The 15594-nt window shown below is 44.5% G+C and overlaps 1 protein-coding gene across 16 annotated transcripts in view; it reads right to left on the bottom strand.

The window, feature by feature from the left end:
* ank1a (ankyrin 1, erythrocytic a) overlaps positions 1–15594 on the bottom strand; it is a 148072-nt gene that overhangs the window by 84733 nt on the left and 47745 nt on the right. For 10 of the 16 annotated variants that reach the window (XR_015935288.1, XM_088624285.1, XM_088624284.1 and 7 more), the window contains exon 2: positions 11747–11842. The exons of 2 other annotated variants lie outside the window; for them this stretch is intronic. Coding sequence is in view for 11 of the 14 variants with exons in the window: in XM_088624285.1 (XP_088480411.1) it covers positions 11747–11842 (96 nt within the window). In the remaining 3 variants the exon portion in view is untranslated. Of the gene's footprint in view, positions 1–1636; positions 1870–11746; positions 11843–15594 lie in introns of those variants that run through there. 4 more of the 16 variants (XM_088624276.1, XM_088624282.1, XM_088624281.1 and 1 more) reach the window with 4 other exon arrangements.

The raw sequence follows: 15594 nt of genomic DNA, 5'->3' as shown, positions 1-15594 counted from the left end.
GCAGTGGCAACACACCCGAGGACGCCGGGCAGTGCCAGAGCTCACTTAGGCTTTTCCATCGTTGGAGAACGCCCAAACCAGCAGGGTTGTGCAGTGCAAAGTGGGGGTGAAAGAAATGAAAAAAGAAAAAGAAATTTCCTCCAAAGGAAAGGCAGCTCAAGAGCACCTGAAATACACAACCAGCACCCTGCCTGCACTGCAATGCTACCAAGATCAGGCATCTCATTCCTAAGACCCATCTCTGAGTTTGCCACTCTTCAGACTGGCAGCCTGGGCCAGCCCTGCACTGTCAGATCAAAGGGGGAACGACCGCAGGAGTGATCTGTCACTCCCTGTGTCCCAGACTGGACTCTCCTGTGCCTTCAGGAAGAGCTTGTGCAACACCCCAGTGTTTCAAAAGCCTGTGCAGATCATATCCAGGTGAACAGAAGGATGCCTGTTTACCCCTCGTCGTTTATAATCTGACGAGTGTCTCTAGCCATTACTGCAACACCTCCAGGACAGGAGAGCAGGCCCAGCGATGAACAGATTAACAGAAAATGACATAACAATGTGTTCCGGGGTCACATAAAACCTGGCTTTGTTTTTTGAATTTACGTCAGAAAGAAAGAATCCATGTAAGAAGGAAAAGGAGAATGAAAGAAAGGAAAGGAACTAATTAACTAGTGGCTCTGCTCATTAATTATCTCCTGCAGTGTTATCGAGTGCTGCCTTGCACAGACTATACAGTCCCTGAGTGGGAGCTGCAGTTGCTGTTAGCAGTCCTCAAGGGCTTGTTCACACGATGATGACCGTGAGAATGATATTATCGTAAGAGACTACAATTATCTAAAGAGATGCCAATTATCTTAAGATGCAGCAGTGATCTCTAGGGGTACTTGGTTACTCAAATAGGAGAGGCCGTTATGAGGAACTAGAGGCCAGTTAAGCCAAGCGGCAGGGGACAATAACAAGGGAATCCTACTAGTGGGCTCCTTGTGTTCATGATCGGAGCTGCTAAAGGAGAAATGAAGCACAAAAGCAAGTGGAATCCTTACTGTTCTGCACAGCCTGGAAAGAGACACATTGCAGACGAATGTGAGTGGGAGAAAGGGGAGAAGGAGAGGAACTTTGAGCATTTCCAAAAGTCAATTTTACTCATTACTAATGAACTAATTCATTCAAAGAAACAGAAAAGGCCCCAAAGACTTTGTAGCGATGAAGTGACCAAATGCAGCCAATGTTCTTTGGAGGATTATGGTAGATGATAATGAACTGGGCGCATCCCAGGAATTACAAATGCACACTGTCCCATGCAAACACTGCATAACCACAGCTTGATATTTGTATTCAATATATAAACCAGGATGCCTCACCCCTGTGGCACTAACTATTTATCAACAGGTTCTGAAAGACACAGTGCTGTAGCCGACCCAGGCTTCCTGCAGTGTTAGATCAGGTAGGAAGAGCTGGGAGCCTGGACTGGTGGTGTTCCTGTACACCTGGAACATGTGCAGAGGGGAGGGGAGGGGGGTTGTGCGCCGACCTCCCACCCCCACGCATAGAATCATTGAAAACTGCCAAAGCCAAGACGAGAGTGGCCACTACCAACATTAGCGTTAGAAATAAGTCACGTAAAAAAATCTTTCCTACTCACTCCACAGGTGAAGATCTTAGCTGGCATTCCTCCTTGCCTTCTCCTAGCTTTTCAATTCCCACTGAGGTTTTAAAAGCTGCCTTCTGGTCCCCAGAGGTCTCTGTGACTCATCCGTGTTCGGGAGGCTATACACTCCTGCTCACACTCAGACTCCAGCACAAACCCTCAACAGCCACTTCGTCTGTTATGAGAGAGGGGGTGGGGGGTTGGTGGGGGTGCACAGTGGGTGGAGATGGGGGCCCAAGTTTATCTTCTGAGGAATGCTGTTTCTATCAGGAGATGCACATTGCAGTGACAGGACACCTTCCGAGCGGCGATTAGTCTCTCTCTCTCCCTCCCTGCCTCCAGCTCTCTCAGGCCTTTAACGTGCAAACATTTCCAGTATTTCCAATAAAAAAGCCAGCCTGTCGCAGCTCTTGACTTACAGTTACAAAGAGAGCAGCAGGGCACCTATTTAAATGAACAGAATGAGTGACAGCGGCGCAGGGAGGGCTTGGTTTTCAATGTGTGCTGCCTTTTAATAAGGAGTTAGTCATTTGCTGTATGAAAAGTCCCTTTCTCTAGCCTGGCCCTGGTGTTAGATGTTGGGAAAACTGTGGCCCTGCCAACACAGCAATAATAAACCCTAGGGGGGTCATCAAGGAAGTCATTAGCACTCATAAGGTCCAGCCTGGTCGAGCTTCAGCCCGAAGCCGCAACAATAGTGAGTATTTCCACAGCACAGCTAAGGATAGCCAGAAACAATCGAGATCCAGCTGAAGAATCCCTCAGCCAGCTCTGTGCAGGAGACACTTCAGGGACAGCTTGCTGAAGCACACTGGATTGCAAATGCTTCGAAGAGAAAGTAACCAACTGTAAAAGTGTTCACGCGTATTGCTGGTTTAGCGGAAGGGGCTCTGTGTGCACGTGGGGTGTGTAGGAAGGTACTGTGCTCTCAGCGGTGCAGCTGTGTCACCGGAGGGAGACGCCCTGCCAGTAAAAGCAGGTGGAATTGTGGGTTAATCCTCCAGACTTCAGCATCTTCATCTGCTCCAGCAATCCAGTATGCGATTGCTACTGCTCTTTGACAAGGTCCCCCCCAAAAAATCAGTCTGTATTTTTGTACGGTATTGTGTCTTTGTCTTTGTAGCAATCCGGTCTTGCCAGAGCAGTAAAAAAAAAACAAATAGCAGTTGCTTACTCAGAAAGAGTGGGGGACACCTGACCCACTTAGGGAACAAGAAGAAAAGGAAACAATTCTAGAAACAGTTTCCCTGTGCGCAGTATTGCATCACACCTCCTCAGCCCCCCCGCTGAGAGCCCCGTCACTCTGAATCCATCATGGCCCAAACAGCTGGCAGCCCCGCCTGCTAATAGCGCTGTGCCTCTAGGTGACACATAAAGCATACAGAGAGCGCCACTACAGACAGCACATAAAGTCCTGCAGTAAAACCTCGCACGGAGCACCGCAGTGCTCTCTCAGGCAGCTCACCTCCTGTGTGATTTGTGACAGCAGACCTGGCTTCAGCTCAGTGAACGTCCCCCCATTCTCCGCACCTGTCAGGCTGTTGCACATGACGCATGCTGCAATGCTATCTGTACTGTGCCGCGGGTTTCATTTCACAGCCTCCATTTCTAAAGCAGGAGCCTGAAGACCATTGACTCCAGTTTATACAGGTCTGGCCCAGTCACTTCACAATCTGCTACAGATGTTACCAGCTCTGTCAGGTAACCTAAGTCCTGATACATCTTATAGGGTATCAGACACTGATTATAACAGCATGGCCCCAGTTTATAACAGGTCTTTGAGACAATAAGAGCATGGAAACTTCTGATAAGAAGTTAGACGCTGACTATAACAGTGCAGTCACAGTTTAAAACAGGTTCATGAACCTATAACAGCACTTATACTGAACATCATAGACACTGATTAGAACAGCACTGCCAGTTTATAACAGGTGTGAGGGATTATAACAACACTGATATTTCTAACAACCTTCTCATTGCTGCACAGCCTCCAACAGCGGATTTAAGAGCTCTCCTACAGAGCAAACAGCTCTAGTATGTTGTAACACAGGACGTGATAGCTCTGACAGGCTCGTGTGTGCTGTGACTGAAAGGCTCCATCATGATAAGGAACATACCCTCAGACAACTGCACATATTTGGACCAGATTCCATTTAGTGTGTAGAACCCCAGACTTCTAAAACTATTCCTGCAAGCTGCTAACATCCCAGATCCCTTACATTACTACTCTGTTAATGTCCGACTCCCCTTTCTTTATGATGTTGACATTCTTTGGGACACACTGTTTGTACTTCTCTTTAGAGTATCACTCTTTCGTGTTGGCTGACAAGCAGCTGGCACACAAAGGAAACACATCCAGAGAACTCAGTCCACAAGTGACCGGTTGCGGAGAACTCTTCCATCCTGAGAGGGGCGCAGAGGCAGCAGTTTTTGGGAGCTGCGGGAAGTAGGGGAAAGGGAGAGAGTGGATCACAAGGAGCAGGACTGCTAGCCCAACTGCCAGACACTGCACACACTCACCCCCCGGGACCCCGACTCCCATTCCACCCAGCATGGCACCACATTAACATACAGTACATACAGGGTATGAACCGATGGGTGTAACCCTATAATGAGGCAAAGAAGTCAGAAGACTTAGAACTGCTATACGTTTTCAGCAGTGCAATTCTCTGCCTTACTCCTGCACTGACACGGGATCCTCAGATCCACAAACAGGGGGCAACCCTTGGAAATAAACCCCACCTTTCAGCTTGCAATCAATCACCAACCTGGAACTAAGATGTGCTCTGGTGGATGTTGCCCGCCCCCTGGTGGTCGTTTTCTGCCTCTTTCCCACCATGGATCCTCCCATCTCAGGCGTGCCGAAGAGCCCAACCCCCCGAACCGTTCCCTCCACACATGCACGCTCGTTGCTAAGCCCGGGGAGATGTGCACTTTGAAGCCCGGCCCATTTATATAACGGGATTCACTTGCTGCGCAACCGCCGGCACCGGGCTGACTTCAAACATACTAATCCAAAAGACAAAAGCAGAATTCAAGGGTACGGCGCCGAAGACAGAGAGCTTGAGGAGAGAGGGGGAGACGAGAAAATGAAGAGCCCTTGAGAAACGATGGCACTGATTTCTGGGGTAATCAAATTATGCAAACTTCTTCCGACAGGCTCACAGCCAGACGCTCCGGAGCAGGGCGGCATATCTCCCCAGCAGACGGAGATCAAAGTCGAGCTAATCGGACTGGTTAAGTGTAAAACATGATCTGAGAGCCTCCAGCAACATCCTGTGCATTGATCTCTTATGTGTTTCAGCACTGCGGATAGCGACCAGGGTGGGGGTCTCTTAGCCACTGTTCCGGGACTAACCAGGACTAAACCGTCACTTCTGGAGGCACAGACTGACATGCCCTTTGGAGACACACGTATATGAAACCCTATTAGAGCTGCTGTATTCAATGCTGGGACACAGTGCAGTAAAGCCCAACCGGACGCACAGCATGAAAGGAGCCCAGTGATTAAATGGGGGGAAGACAAAGGAAAAAGGCTCAAAACCTTTGCATGGTAAAGCATGGGCCATTTTCCAAAATCAAAGCAATTCCTTGTTTAAGCATCAGGCTGAGCTGTAAAGTCTGGGGAGCGTATCACTAAGCACAGCAGAAGGATAATTAGAGGTCAAAGTCATAGCATTAAGGCAGATAAAAAGCATTCTGAAACAAACGCGCTTTTGCAAGTTTTTACTGCTCCCAATGATGTGTATTCAATCTAAAACCCAGTGAACTGACACCTCGCTTAATCCTGAACATGACTGAGCGACATTTCCCCTATATACACAGAGGTACAGTACTCCAATTAACTGCACCCCAACCAGCTGCACTCTTCCTTCTCTACGGCAATAGCCCATTGCCTAGTTTTACAATTCTTGCAGCCACACCACAAAGCATAAATAAAGCAGCATCACAAGGATAATGGATTGTTCTTCCTGCAAGATCAATGACTTATAGTTTCTAGTAGAAGGAGAACAAGCTTAAGCAGTGCCACATGCATGAAGTGTGTACAGTAGTTTTTCTCATCCTGCAAAGTTCCGTGTTTAAACATCCACCTTTACTAGGCAAGGTTTTATCACCATCTCTGGGTGCACAGTAGTCTTGATATAGAGCAGCCCCATCAGTTCTCAGATGAGGCTAAATACATAACAATTTTCAAGCCGCAGACATTACTTATCATTTGCGGTTTATGTGCAACCTGCACACTGATGCAGTTCTCCAGTCTAACCTCTTTATTAAAACACAGACAAAACATATCATCTGCATTTGATTTCCCAAAGCCTACCTTATTTTAATGCTGTATGTGTATAAGCACATTGTTTGTGGGCCATCGCAACCCACAGCATGCTTTTACCACTACACAGCTGTCTTTCCCAGGTAGCGCAAGTTGATTGGGGCTGGTCTGCGTGGCCAATGGACTAGATGTGGTGTCCGTCTGAGCCGGGCTGATTTTGCTGCATGAGTACACAAGAGATGTCAGTAATCACACTGTGAGACAAGAAGAAACTGCTTCAGGTTAAGTTCTGTCCAGGGGTTTCAATAATAGAAATGAGTCAAGAGTTTATTTTCGAAGTCTATGATGACTGTGTGGCTAGCAATTTTTATCCTTTCTAGAATTCGAATTCTTAAAATGCAGCATTTCTCATTTTCCTGTGGCAACCCAATGGGTGGAGGGTGATCATACTCGTTGAAGACTGACCCTCCTTCAGGGTTTGGATGTTTCTTTTAAATCTCCAACAATGTAATACCTGCAAATGCTGTTGAATTTAACAGAGACTCTTAGCAGAGATTCAGTACATTATGCATCTCTGCCACCTGCTGTTTATTGATCTCTATCAAGTCTGAGTTTTGTGATTTGGTCACTGGGATCGTTTGTTGTCTTAAATCATTTTTAAGCGTGATTTTCAAGTCCATTCATCCAAAGGTACTGTATGTGGAGCCTGCTCTTTTGCCAGCTGTGTGTGAGACAGACAGAGAGAGAATGAGTTTGAATGGCAGAAGACCAGATGGAAGAAGGGAAGCAAAGAAGTACAGGAGAAAGAAAATCTGATAACAGTGCAAATCTGTGTGAGCGAGGAGGAAGTGCTCAAACGTGCTGATGAGGGGCTAAAGAACAAGTTAGCTGGACATTCTGCAGCTTCCTGCTTCTAAAAGCCTTTGCCTTTGACTGGCAGCAATACCATGAGGGCCACAAACAGAGCCATTAAAAGCTCCTCGTTCTGGGGCAGAAGACTGCTCTTCTACACGAACTGCAGAGAGGGAGAGGGGTGGGGAAGGGGGGCAGGAGCCACAGAGCAGGTTGGGGGAGAGAATGGGCAAGCAGGGCTGACAGCCCCGGAGAAACTGAAATGAAAAACAGAGGCGACAGGGACACACTGCGGCACGGTGACACATAAATTATTGACTTTACAGGAAGCCGAGTGTTGACAGCATTTCAGAGCAGAAGGCTGAGTCAGCAACCCTCACCCACCACCCCACCCTCCCCTTCGCCCAACAGCTGGCTACAGTAGATCGATCAGGATTAAAGAGGTGGCAATTAACTCTGCTGCCGCCATGGGGAGAGGGGATTGTTCCACGCATCTGAGATGCGACGTCCCATTGACACCACCAAAACACAGGCTCTGCCCAAGGCACTTTATCTTCTGAAGTGTGATGCTGACTGCAAGATCATTAATGTCCTCCTTCTCATTTCTGTTTTGCAGCCAACATGCTGCCCCTCTAGGTAAGAGCACCGGTGCTCCTGTGCATGTCTGACATGTTCATCACAGTGGCACAATCAGACAGGAGCATTAGCCAGAACAGAATCACAGCAGACTTTTTCCAAATACAGATGATTCTCACACTTCACCAAGCAGGAATGGCTGCATTTCTGCATGATAAGTTAAACCAGATGTGTTGTTATCGATCTGGTATTTATCAAATTATCTATCATATAATCAAGAGCAATCTAATCCATGCAGGGAAACGAGTCACAGCTCTGTTAATAGCATCATCCGCCGCGTCTGCAACACGCAGTACTCTTAATCAGCCGCGCGATTGGCGGTACAAATGAGTATTTAAGCACCGTTCCCTTTGCTGACACACACAGACGCACTCTAACGTTTCTGTGCCACTGCAGTTTTGACTGGGAAAAAAAACAGTATAATTTAGGAGCAGTTATATCAGCTGTCAAACTGTAGTCAAAACCTACAGAATGCTGAGAGAGAACAACAAAGAAAGGCTTCAGTCATAGAGTATGACTTTTATCATGGCCTGTTATACATCTCAGCTGAGGCCAACAAAGAGCAGGAGGTACTATTTCACAGAAAAGAACATAAAAAATTTAGAAAGAATATGCACACCCCTTCTTTCCTCATCGTGCAAAAGCCTTCTACAATGAAATGTGCTCTGCTGCCCCACCATCAGCTCATACTGAATGAAGCTCTCAGAAGAGTCATCAATAACGGACTTTAAAGAAATATTAACGGAGGTGAGGAATGGTGAAGACACAGCTCCAATCGATCAAGCTCAGGCAGCATGCTTATAAATCTAATGACAATCAGTGCCTCGCTGAAGGCTGCAGGGCAAACCAGCCCTCTGTCCTTAAACCAAAATTGTGTGGAGATCTAAACAGGGACACGCCGATATCATATTATTTGCATTTTGTTTATTCTCAATACAGAAATTCTGTTTCCATCTAGAACATTCATTTTAAGCCAAACATTTATTATAACAATTACTGTGCTTTTCAGAAGACTCCTTAATACTGATCAAATGATATGGGGAAGCATAGAGTATGGATGTGGCACAGGCTCCATCGCACGGCCAGATCACAGGGTAGCACTGATTAGTTACCTCGCTGGCAGCTTTGGGCTGTGTTTTCGGGGGCCAAATTTTGCTGGAAGAGTCTGCTGGTGAGACAAACAGAACCAGCAGGGTGGACGAAGCTGCAGAGGTAGAAAACACTCTTGGATTTTGCCAGTACATGCATTAGGATTGCTGGTATCCAGAGAAAACTGTAAAGTCTCTGAAGCACGCCACCAGCGCGTGCTCTGGCAGGAGATATTGGATTTATCCAGACTCCTATCACTCTGCTACATTTCCAATTAAAAGGAAGCTGTCCCACCTCATCAGTTGTTGAAAGCCCTATAAGGCCACATGTCTTTTTCACAGCAACAATCTGTATCTACATTCTCTTTACTGTAACCCTTTCCTGCCATTACCTCTTCATCAAAACCCACCTCAAAATCCTTTATCATCTCATTTTCCCACAGTTATTATTGTCATACTTCTCTCGGTCAGAAACAGGCTCTGAAGCAACAAAAAGAGTTGCATGAAAAACTCTGCAGAAACAGTGCGCTGGAAGTGCAGCAATTATGAAGCTGTACATTGTGGGTTGCAGGAAATATGGAGTCTGATACAATTTAAAGAGCAAACCGTAGATGGAAATTGTGGAAATCCTGCAAAATTATTTTGTTTGGAGCCTCTTATTGTCAATTTGGAAATAATAATAATAAATCATTACACTTTTGTGGGCACTCTACTCAAAGTGCCATACGGGTAATGGGGACTCCCCTCTACCATCACGAAGGTGTAGCCCCCACCTTGATAATGCGATGGCAGCCATAGATGGGGGTTATAAGGAGCCCTTGATTGATAAAGGCCAAGGGGAATTTGGCCAGGATGCCAGGGTAACAGCCCTACTCTTTTCAAGAAACTCTTTTCATGAGGGGTAAATGTTCAAATTGGGGTAATTAATGGAGTACCACAGGGCTCTATACTAGGCTCAATGCTAGTTTATATTAACGATCTAGATTCTGGTATAGTTAGAAAACTAGTCAAGTTTGCAGATGGTACCAAAATAGGATGATTAGCAAACATTGAAGAAGAAGCAAATTTAGATAAATTCAAGGCTGGACAAATGACTGGCAGATGATGTTTAATGCAGGGTTTTGTACACTGGCAGTAATAACAAACTATAAATATATATTCGGAAACACTGGGTTAGAAAAGGCTACTTATGAAAAAGACCTGGGATGTTCATGTTGAAACATTGTTTTCCAGACAATGTGGGAAAGCAATAAAAAGGCAAATAAAATGTTAGATGATATCATCAGAAGTGTAAAATTCAAATTGAGGGATGTTGTGTTAAAAATGTACAATGCACTAGTTCCGCCTCATTTATGATATTGTATACAATTTTGGTCACTGCATTAGAAAAATATATTGCTGCTTCGGAATCAGGTCAGAAAGGAGCAAACAGATACATTCCAGGGCTCAAGGGATTGTCTAACACTGACAGACTGCAGGAACTGTGTTTCCATCTTAAACAATGAAAATTATGAAGGGATCTGATACAGATTTTCAAAATCCAAAAAAAGGCTTTGAGGAAAAAGCCAACCCAGGTGACTTCAGAAAGTACAGTGAAACAGGAATCGGGAGGACCAAGTGGAATCGATGTGGAAGAGCACTTAAAGCTGAGAACAGGAGGCATTTATTTACCCAAAGGGTTGTGTATCTGGGGATATGCAGTAGAAGCTGTGTGGTACTTAAGCTTCCTTCAGGAAATGGCTGGATGATGTCCTTGGATTAATAAAATACTAAATACCAAACAGGGCAGCTGAGGCTGATGTCCATTTCTAACCTTTCTTGTGTTCTCACCCTATAGTCCAGTCGCACCCGGTAGAGTCTGTGCTACAGGTACGGCATTACTGGAGTGTGACTGAGATTCCTCACTGTTGGCCAGGCACCAGGAGGGTGTGTTTGAGCTGGCTGGAGTATCATAAGGTTACTTTACAACAGTGACCAATTTACCAGTGGGATGCGTTGGGCTCTGCTATAGTTGCAGTGCTGTTAGTGAGAGAGGTTACCACCCTATGGGCCACTGGGGAGCTCATATTTTAATATAGTTGACACACACATGAACACACATACACACACATGGTCCCAAATTAGGATGACTAGCAAAGTCTCCGACTCTCCATTTCTTCTTCTTCTCAAAGCCTCTCGCCACCACCACTCGAACCTGCGGCCTTCATGCCACGTGTCCTATTGTTCTCTTTTTTTCCCAGCCTAAGAACAATTTCCAGCACTGTTGTTAAAAAAAAATCTATACATTTTAAGAAACACTGAAGCCTGTTGCCAAACAGTGAAATACTGTATGATTGAGCACACAAAGCAGATGTCACATGCTGAACCCGCCTTTAAAGACCAGGTCAATAGGGGTGATTTATAATCAGTACCCTGCAGTGAGATTATTTACAGAAATATCTGTAAAGTAGCCTTGGGGAAGCAATTGTACCAAAGGAAAGAATTAATAAGACTTTGATGGATGTCAAGGACTCTGGTTTCCGAACGTCTGAAGTCTAAAGGCTGTATTTCCTTTCACAGAATCATCTTACAGGTAACACCACAGCCAGTGGTACACAGTTCAATCATCCACAGTGAGGTTCTTATTTGCAAAAAAACACAGAAGAATCCCAGATTGTAATAATGTTTGTAAACACAGCCAATGGAATATCTCTTATCAAATACAGTGGCAGTAAGAAAAGTAAAGCAGTTAATTTTTCAATTAACATAACAATACCTTTTTGAACAACTCTTGGAATCTGCACAGCTAAATGTTTAATTTATGAGGAAGTATTTTGTCATGGGACAGTGCCCAAATAATATAACACATCTACTGCCACATGGGAATGACTAAGTAGTGCTTTTAGTTCTTAATTCTTCTGACTCCTGATTGCCAAACCACATATAGTTCTCTACAGGAATTTACAGTTGAACATTATAGCATACAGTGCATAAAAAAACCCAAACGCATCTTCTTCATTTTTAAGAATGGATGACCATTCTAGGCAGTCTTATGAATATGATAGACTATGGAGTATTAATATGATACAATAACGTTAGTAGCCAAGACAGGAAAAAACAACACGTACAAACACGCAAAAATGGGATAGGCAAAAACGAAAATGTATTCACTTTATAAGAATCACAGATGCGGACACAAAACTCTGCTAGTCTCCTTCCCTGCACAGCAGACCTTGCAGGTGTGACAGATACACAGGATTGAGATATGCAGATATTTACTTTTTCATCATAGTGCCAGATTCCCCGGCCATCTTGCAGCTCAGACCCAGACACACTAGAGTCCTGATCGATAAGCCAACGCTGGACAGCCTGAGCCTAAAAAACACATGACATGAAACATGGCTTTAATGAGAAGAGCTGGAGAAATGAGCCTCGACATTGTTATTGCCCCGTGCAATGCCCCCATGTGGCTGGTCTTACCGATTTGACAGACAAGAGTCACTCAGTTCCACAGCGAGGTAGCAGTGTGGCACAGTGTTCAGGGTTCTGGACCCATAACTGAGATTTTGTAACTAATAATAATAATTGCTTACACTTATATAGCTCTTTTCTGGACACTCCACTCAAAGCACTTTACAGGTAATGGGGACTCCCCTCCACCACCACCAATGTGCAGCCCCACCTGGATGACGTGATGACAGCCTGAGTGCGCCAGTATGCTCACCACACATCAGCTATCAGTGGGGAGGAGAGCAGAGTAATGCAGCCAGTTCACAGAGGGGATTAGGAGGCCATGATTGGTAAAGGCCAGGGGTAAATTTGGCCAGGATTCTGGGGTTACACCCCTACTCTTTTCGAGAAACATCCTGGGATTTTATATGACCACACAGAGTCAGGACTTCAGTTTTACATCCATAGGATGGCACCTTTTTACAGTATAGTGTCCCCGTCACTACACGGGGGCACTAGGACCCACACAGACCGTGGGGTGAGCGGCCCCTACTGGCCCCAGTAATACCACTTCCAGCAGCAACCTTAGTTTTTCCCAGAAGGTCTCCCATCCAGGTACTGGTCAGGCTCATACCTGCTGAGCTTCAGTGCCAGTTGTGAGTTGCAGGGTGATATGGCTGCTGGCAAATGACTAGTGAGTATTGAGGAGAAAAATAATAACACTAAGTTAATATTATTTATTAATAAGTTAATAAATAATATTAACTTAGTTAATAAAAGGCACTATTCAGAAACACATGTCTGAACCCATGTACAGTAAATGCACTCTAAAAAATGCTTGTTGTACAGTATGCATGTGTTTTTCACATCCATCATGCAATTAACTTGACAAGCTGTAGTCTTTCTGAAAGTAAACCAGCTCTTTTAAACTTCCCTTTTTGATTTGGAAACTTCACATTTATCACTTATGTGCTCCTAATCATTGTCAGAATGGAAATGGGCATTCTCAGATGTACAATATGTGATTTATAAGTAAAACAAGGACTTAAAACATCCACATTAAACTATCAATCTCTCCGACAATCAGTAAAACTTTAAACAGGGTTTTAAAGGCTCTTCAGCCAGAATCTTTCATCACTAGTATTGCATATACTGTATAAGGACATACAGCATATACTGTATAAGGATGTGATGCTTTCATAAATAAAGTGTGCAAATAATTTAAACTTCAATGGGTATCCTTTTTTTTCAAAACTGGTCTATGTACAGTAGTATAGACATTTCATTTGATAGGGCATTGAAAAGCATTATACTCGGCTTAAAAAAAAGAACGGTAACAAATGGTAAACCTGTAAGACCAACTGCATGTGGGTCATTAATTGATAGATTTCCATTAGCTATTATCCTTTCAAAGTGATCCTATATATAAAGACACTATGACTCACGGCTTCTTAAAAATAAGGAGCTTTTAAGAAACATCTGTATGTGAAATAATATCCATTTTCAGATTGGTTTGCTTCCATAGTCTGTATTGTTCACAGAATAAAGCAGGAAAATCATACAGATTTCAAGCATTATGGATACTGAAATAAAAATAAACACAATGAACTCATACCATAGTTTATCATAATTCCCTTTATTCCCTTTATGTTATTATTTCCCATATGTTCAGGCCGATATCTACTGTATATCTGTGGACACTCATGCTTAAAGGAAGAAAATCCCTTAATTCCCCCAACTGCAAGAGCTTCTTAATCATGAGACTTACGAGGAAATATGTATCAATTGAACGTGGACCAGAAGAAAAGAAAAACACAAATATTTCATTAAAATCTGCTGATCAGAGACAGTGAAGCCCCCCTAGCTTTGTAGCGGTGTGCTGTAGAACACTTCGGACTGACATTTATTCCCAGAGGATCAGAGATCAGGCAGGTAGACTGGGGCACACACAGACAAAGCACAGATATGAGGGGATTCACCACCAACTGGTACTCAGAGCAAGGACAGAGAGGGAAAAACCAATGCTGACTCCATTCTCTTTCCCGAAACTCTGCTTTCAAGCCAGAACAAATCAAATCCGTGGTCTTTCAGAAAGGATCCGTGTGTGTGCAGGAAAAAAAAAATCATTTTCACCCAGCAGCGGTGAACCGATTCGGATTATTAATGTAATTGGATTACAGCGCTGCTGGCACCAGTGGGGGTTTTGATAAACAGCACTGGTCATTAACTTTTAAATCATGGAGAGAGAACGGCTTCTACTGTATGGAATAACCAAGACCTCTTGGAAATGGGATTTTTTTTCTAGGTCTCTCTTAAGGAAACTGAGGCAGTCTTGTTTTCCACCAAAAAAGTAGCTTGATAGTAAAAGGACCCTTTGCTATTGCAATTGGAAAAAACTATCTTTTCTGATACTCTTCCAATTTTAAATTGGCAAGTGGTAATGAACTTGGTATAAAGCTACATTCCTTGTACCTTGCTGGGATAATGCAGACTATGGACACACTCCTCCAACATGGCGACTTGGGAGATGGATTTGTTACACTGCGAGCTCCATACTACCTGAGAACAGAGTGCTGATGGGAGGAGTGGTCCATCTCTCACCAAGCTACATATAAACTTGAAGGATCTGTCTGTAAGCAGTGTAATCAAATTGCATGTCTGATCTGAGAAGTACATGCTTCTTATGAATCTGCTACAGCATACAGTGTGTCTGGTGCTGCTTCTTTAACCACAACAAGATCTCTTTGGATGTCAATTATAGAGACTGGACACAACTGTTCACATCCTTGTTGGAGAAAAAAGTGAGAGCAGGTGTGTGTTTAGGGTAGTCTTGAAGGAAAAGACACTTGTCTGCTCTCTCACCTAAGCCTTGGTTTGTGGTGACTGGCAGGAATCTTTCTCTCCCCGCCTGTCCGCCGCCAGTACTAAGCCAGTGTTCTCCTCCTTTACTAGGGAGCACTACTGCAATGCTAACAGTAATTAAGCAAAAAGAGGATCCTGCCTCCTTTGCCTCCTGCTCTTCCAAGTCTTAGTCCAAAGCAGCTGTTTGCTCCAGCTGCTGGCATTCTGCCCAGATGTTTGGGTCCAGATTGGGAGGTGGTGGGAGGGGAGGGGTGTTAATGCTATTTTAATTACTGCTTACAGTGCAAGCAGCCCAGTCCTATGGACTATGGCCAGTTGGAGATGTATAGATACCCCCCTGATACACACCCCCGGTCCCCTATTAATCTGCAGTTAATCGATCAAGATATTGATTCCTCATGGCAGATCCATGGTGCTGGGCGTAAGGGCAAGGATAACTCTGTGTGTGTGTAACACTACTAATGAGGCAAGCTGACTGCTCAGAGGTGAAAAAGGCTTGGTGGCAAGAGAGATTCGTCTCTTTAAAAAGATCCAGGCATTTTAAAACAAACACGCTGAACGCCCTGGACTAAAGCCTCCTGTGGCCAATCAGCCAGAAGCTTCTGCTGACACAGGGCACAGGGCCACTCGCCTACATCCATCAAAACTGCTGTCAGAAGCACAGCAGGCGAGTGTGGGCTAACTCAACAACACTTCTCATAATGCCACATTATTATCAGTCTCCACAGAGTCGGTGCATGCTAACCCATGAGAGCAGAGCAATTCTCATTAATACTGATCAATAATTTTACATCAGCTACACAAATGCTTTTAAA

The sequence above is a fragment of the Lepisosteus platostomus genome, chromosome 3 (genome assembly GCF_059453375.1).
Source record: "Lepisosteus platostomus isolate fLepPlt1 chromosome 3, fLepPlt1.hap1, whole genome shotgun sequence".
Lineage (NCBI taxonomy): Eukaryota > Metazoa > Chordata > Actinopteri > Semionotiformes > Lepisosteidae > Lepisosteus > Lepisosteus platostomus.
Note: the sequence above shows the minus strand (reverse complement) of the source record. Positions and strands in the feature narration are given on the sequence as shown.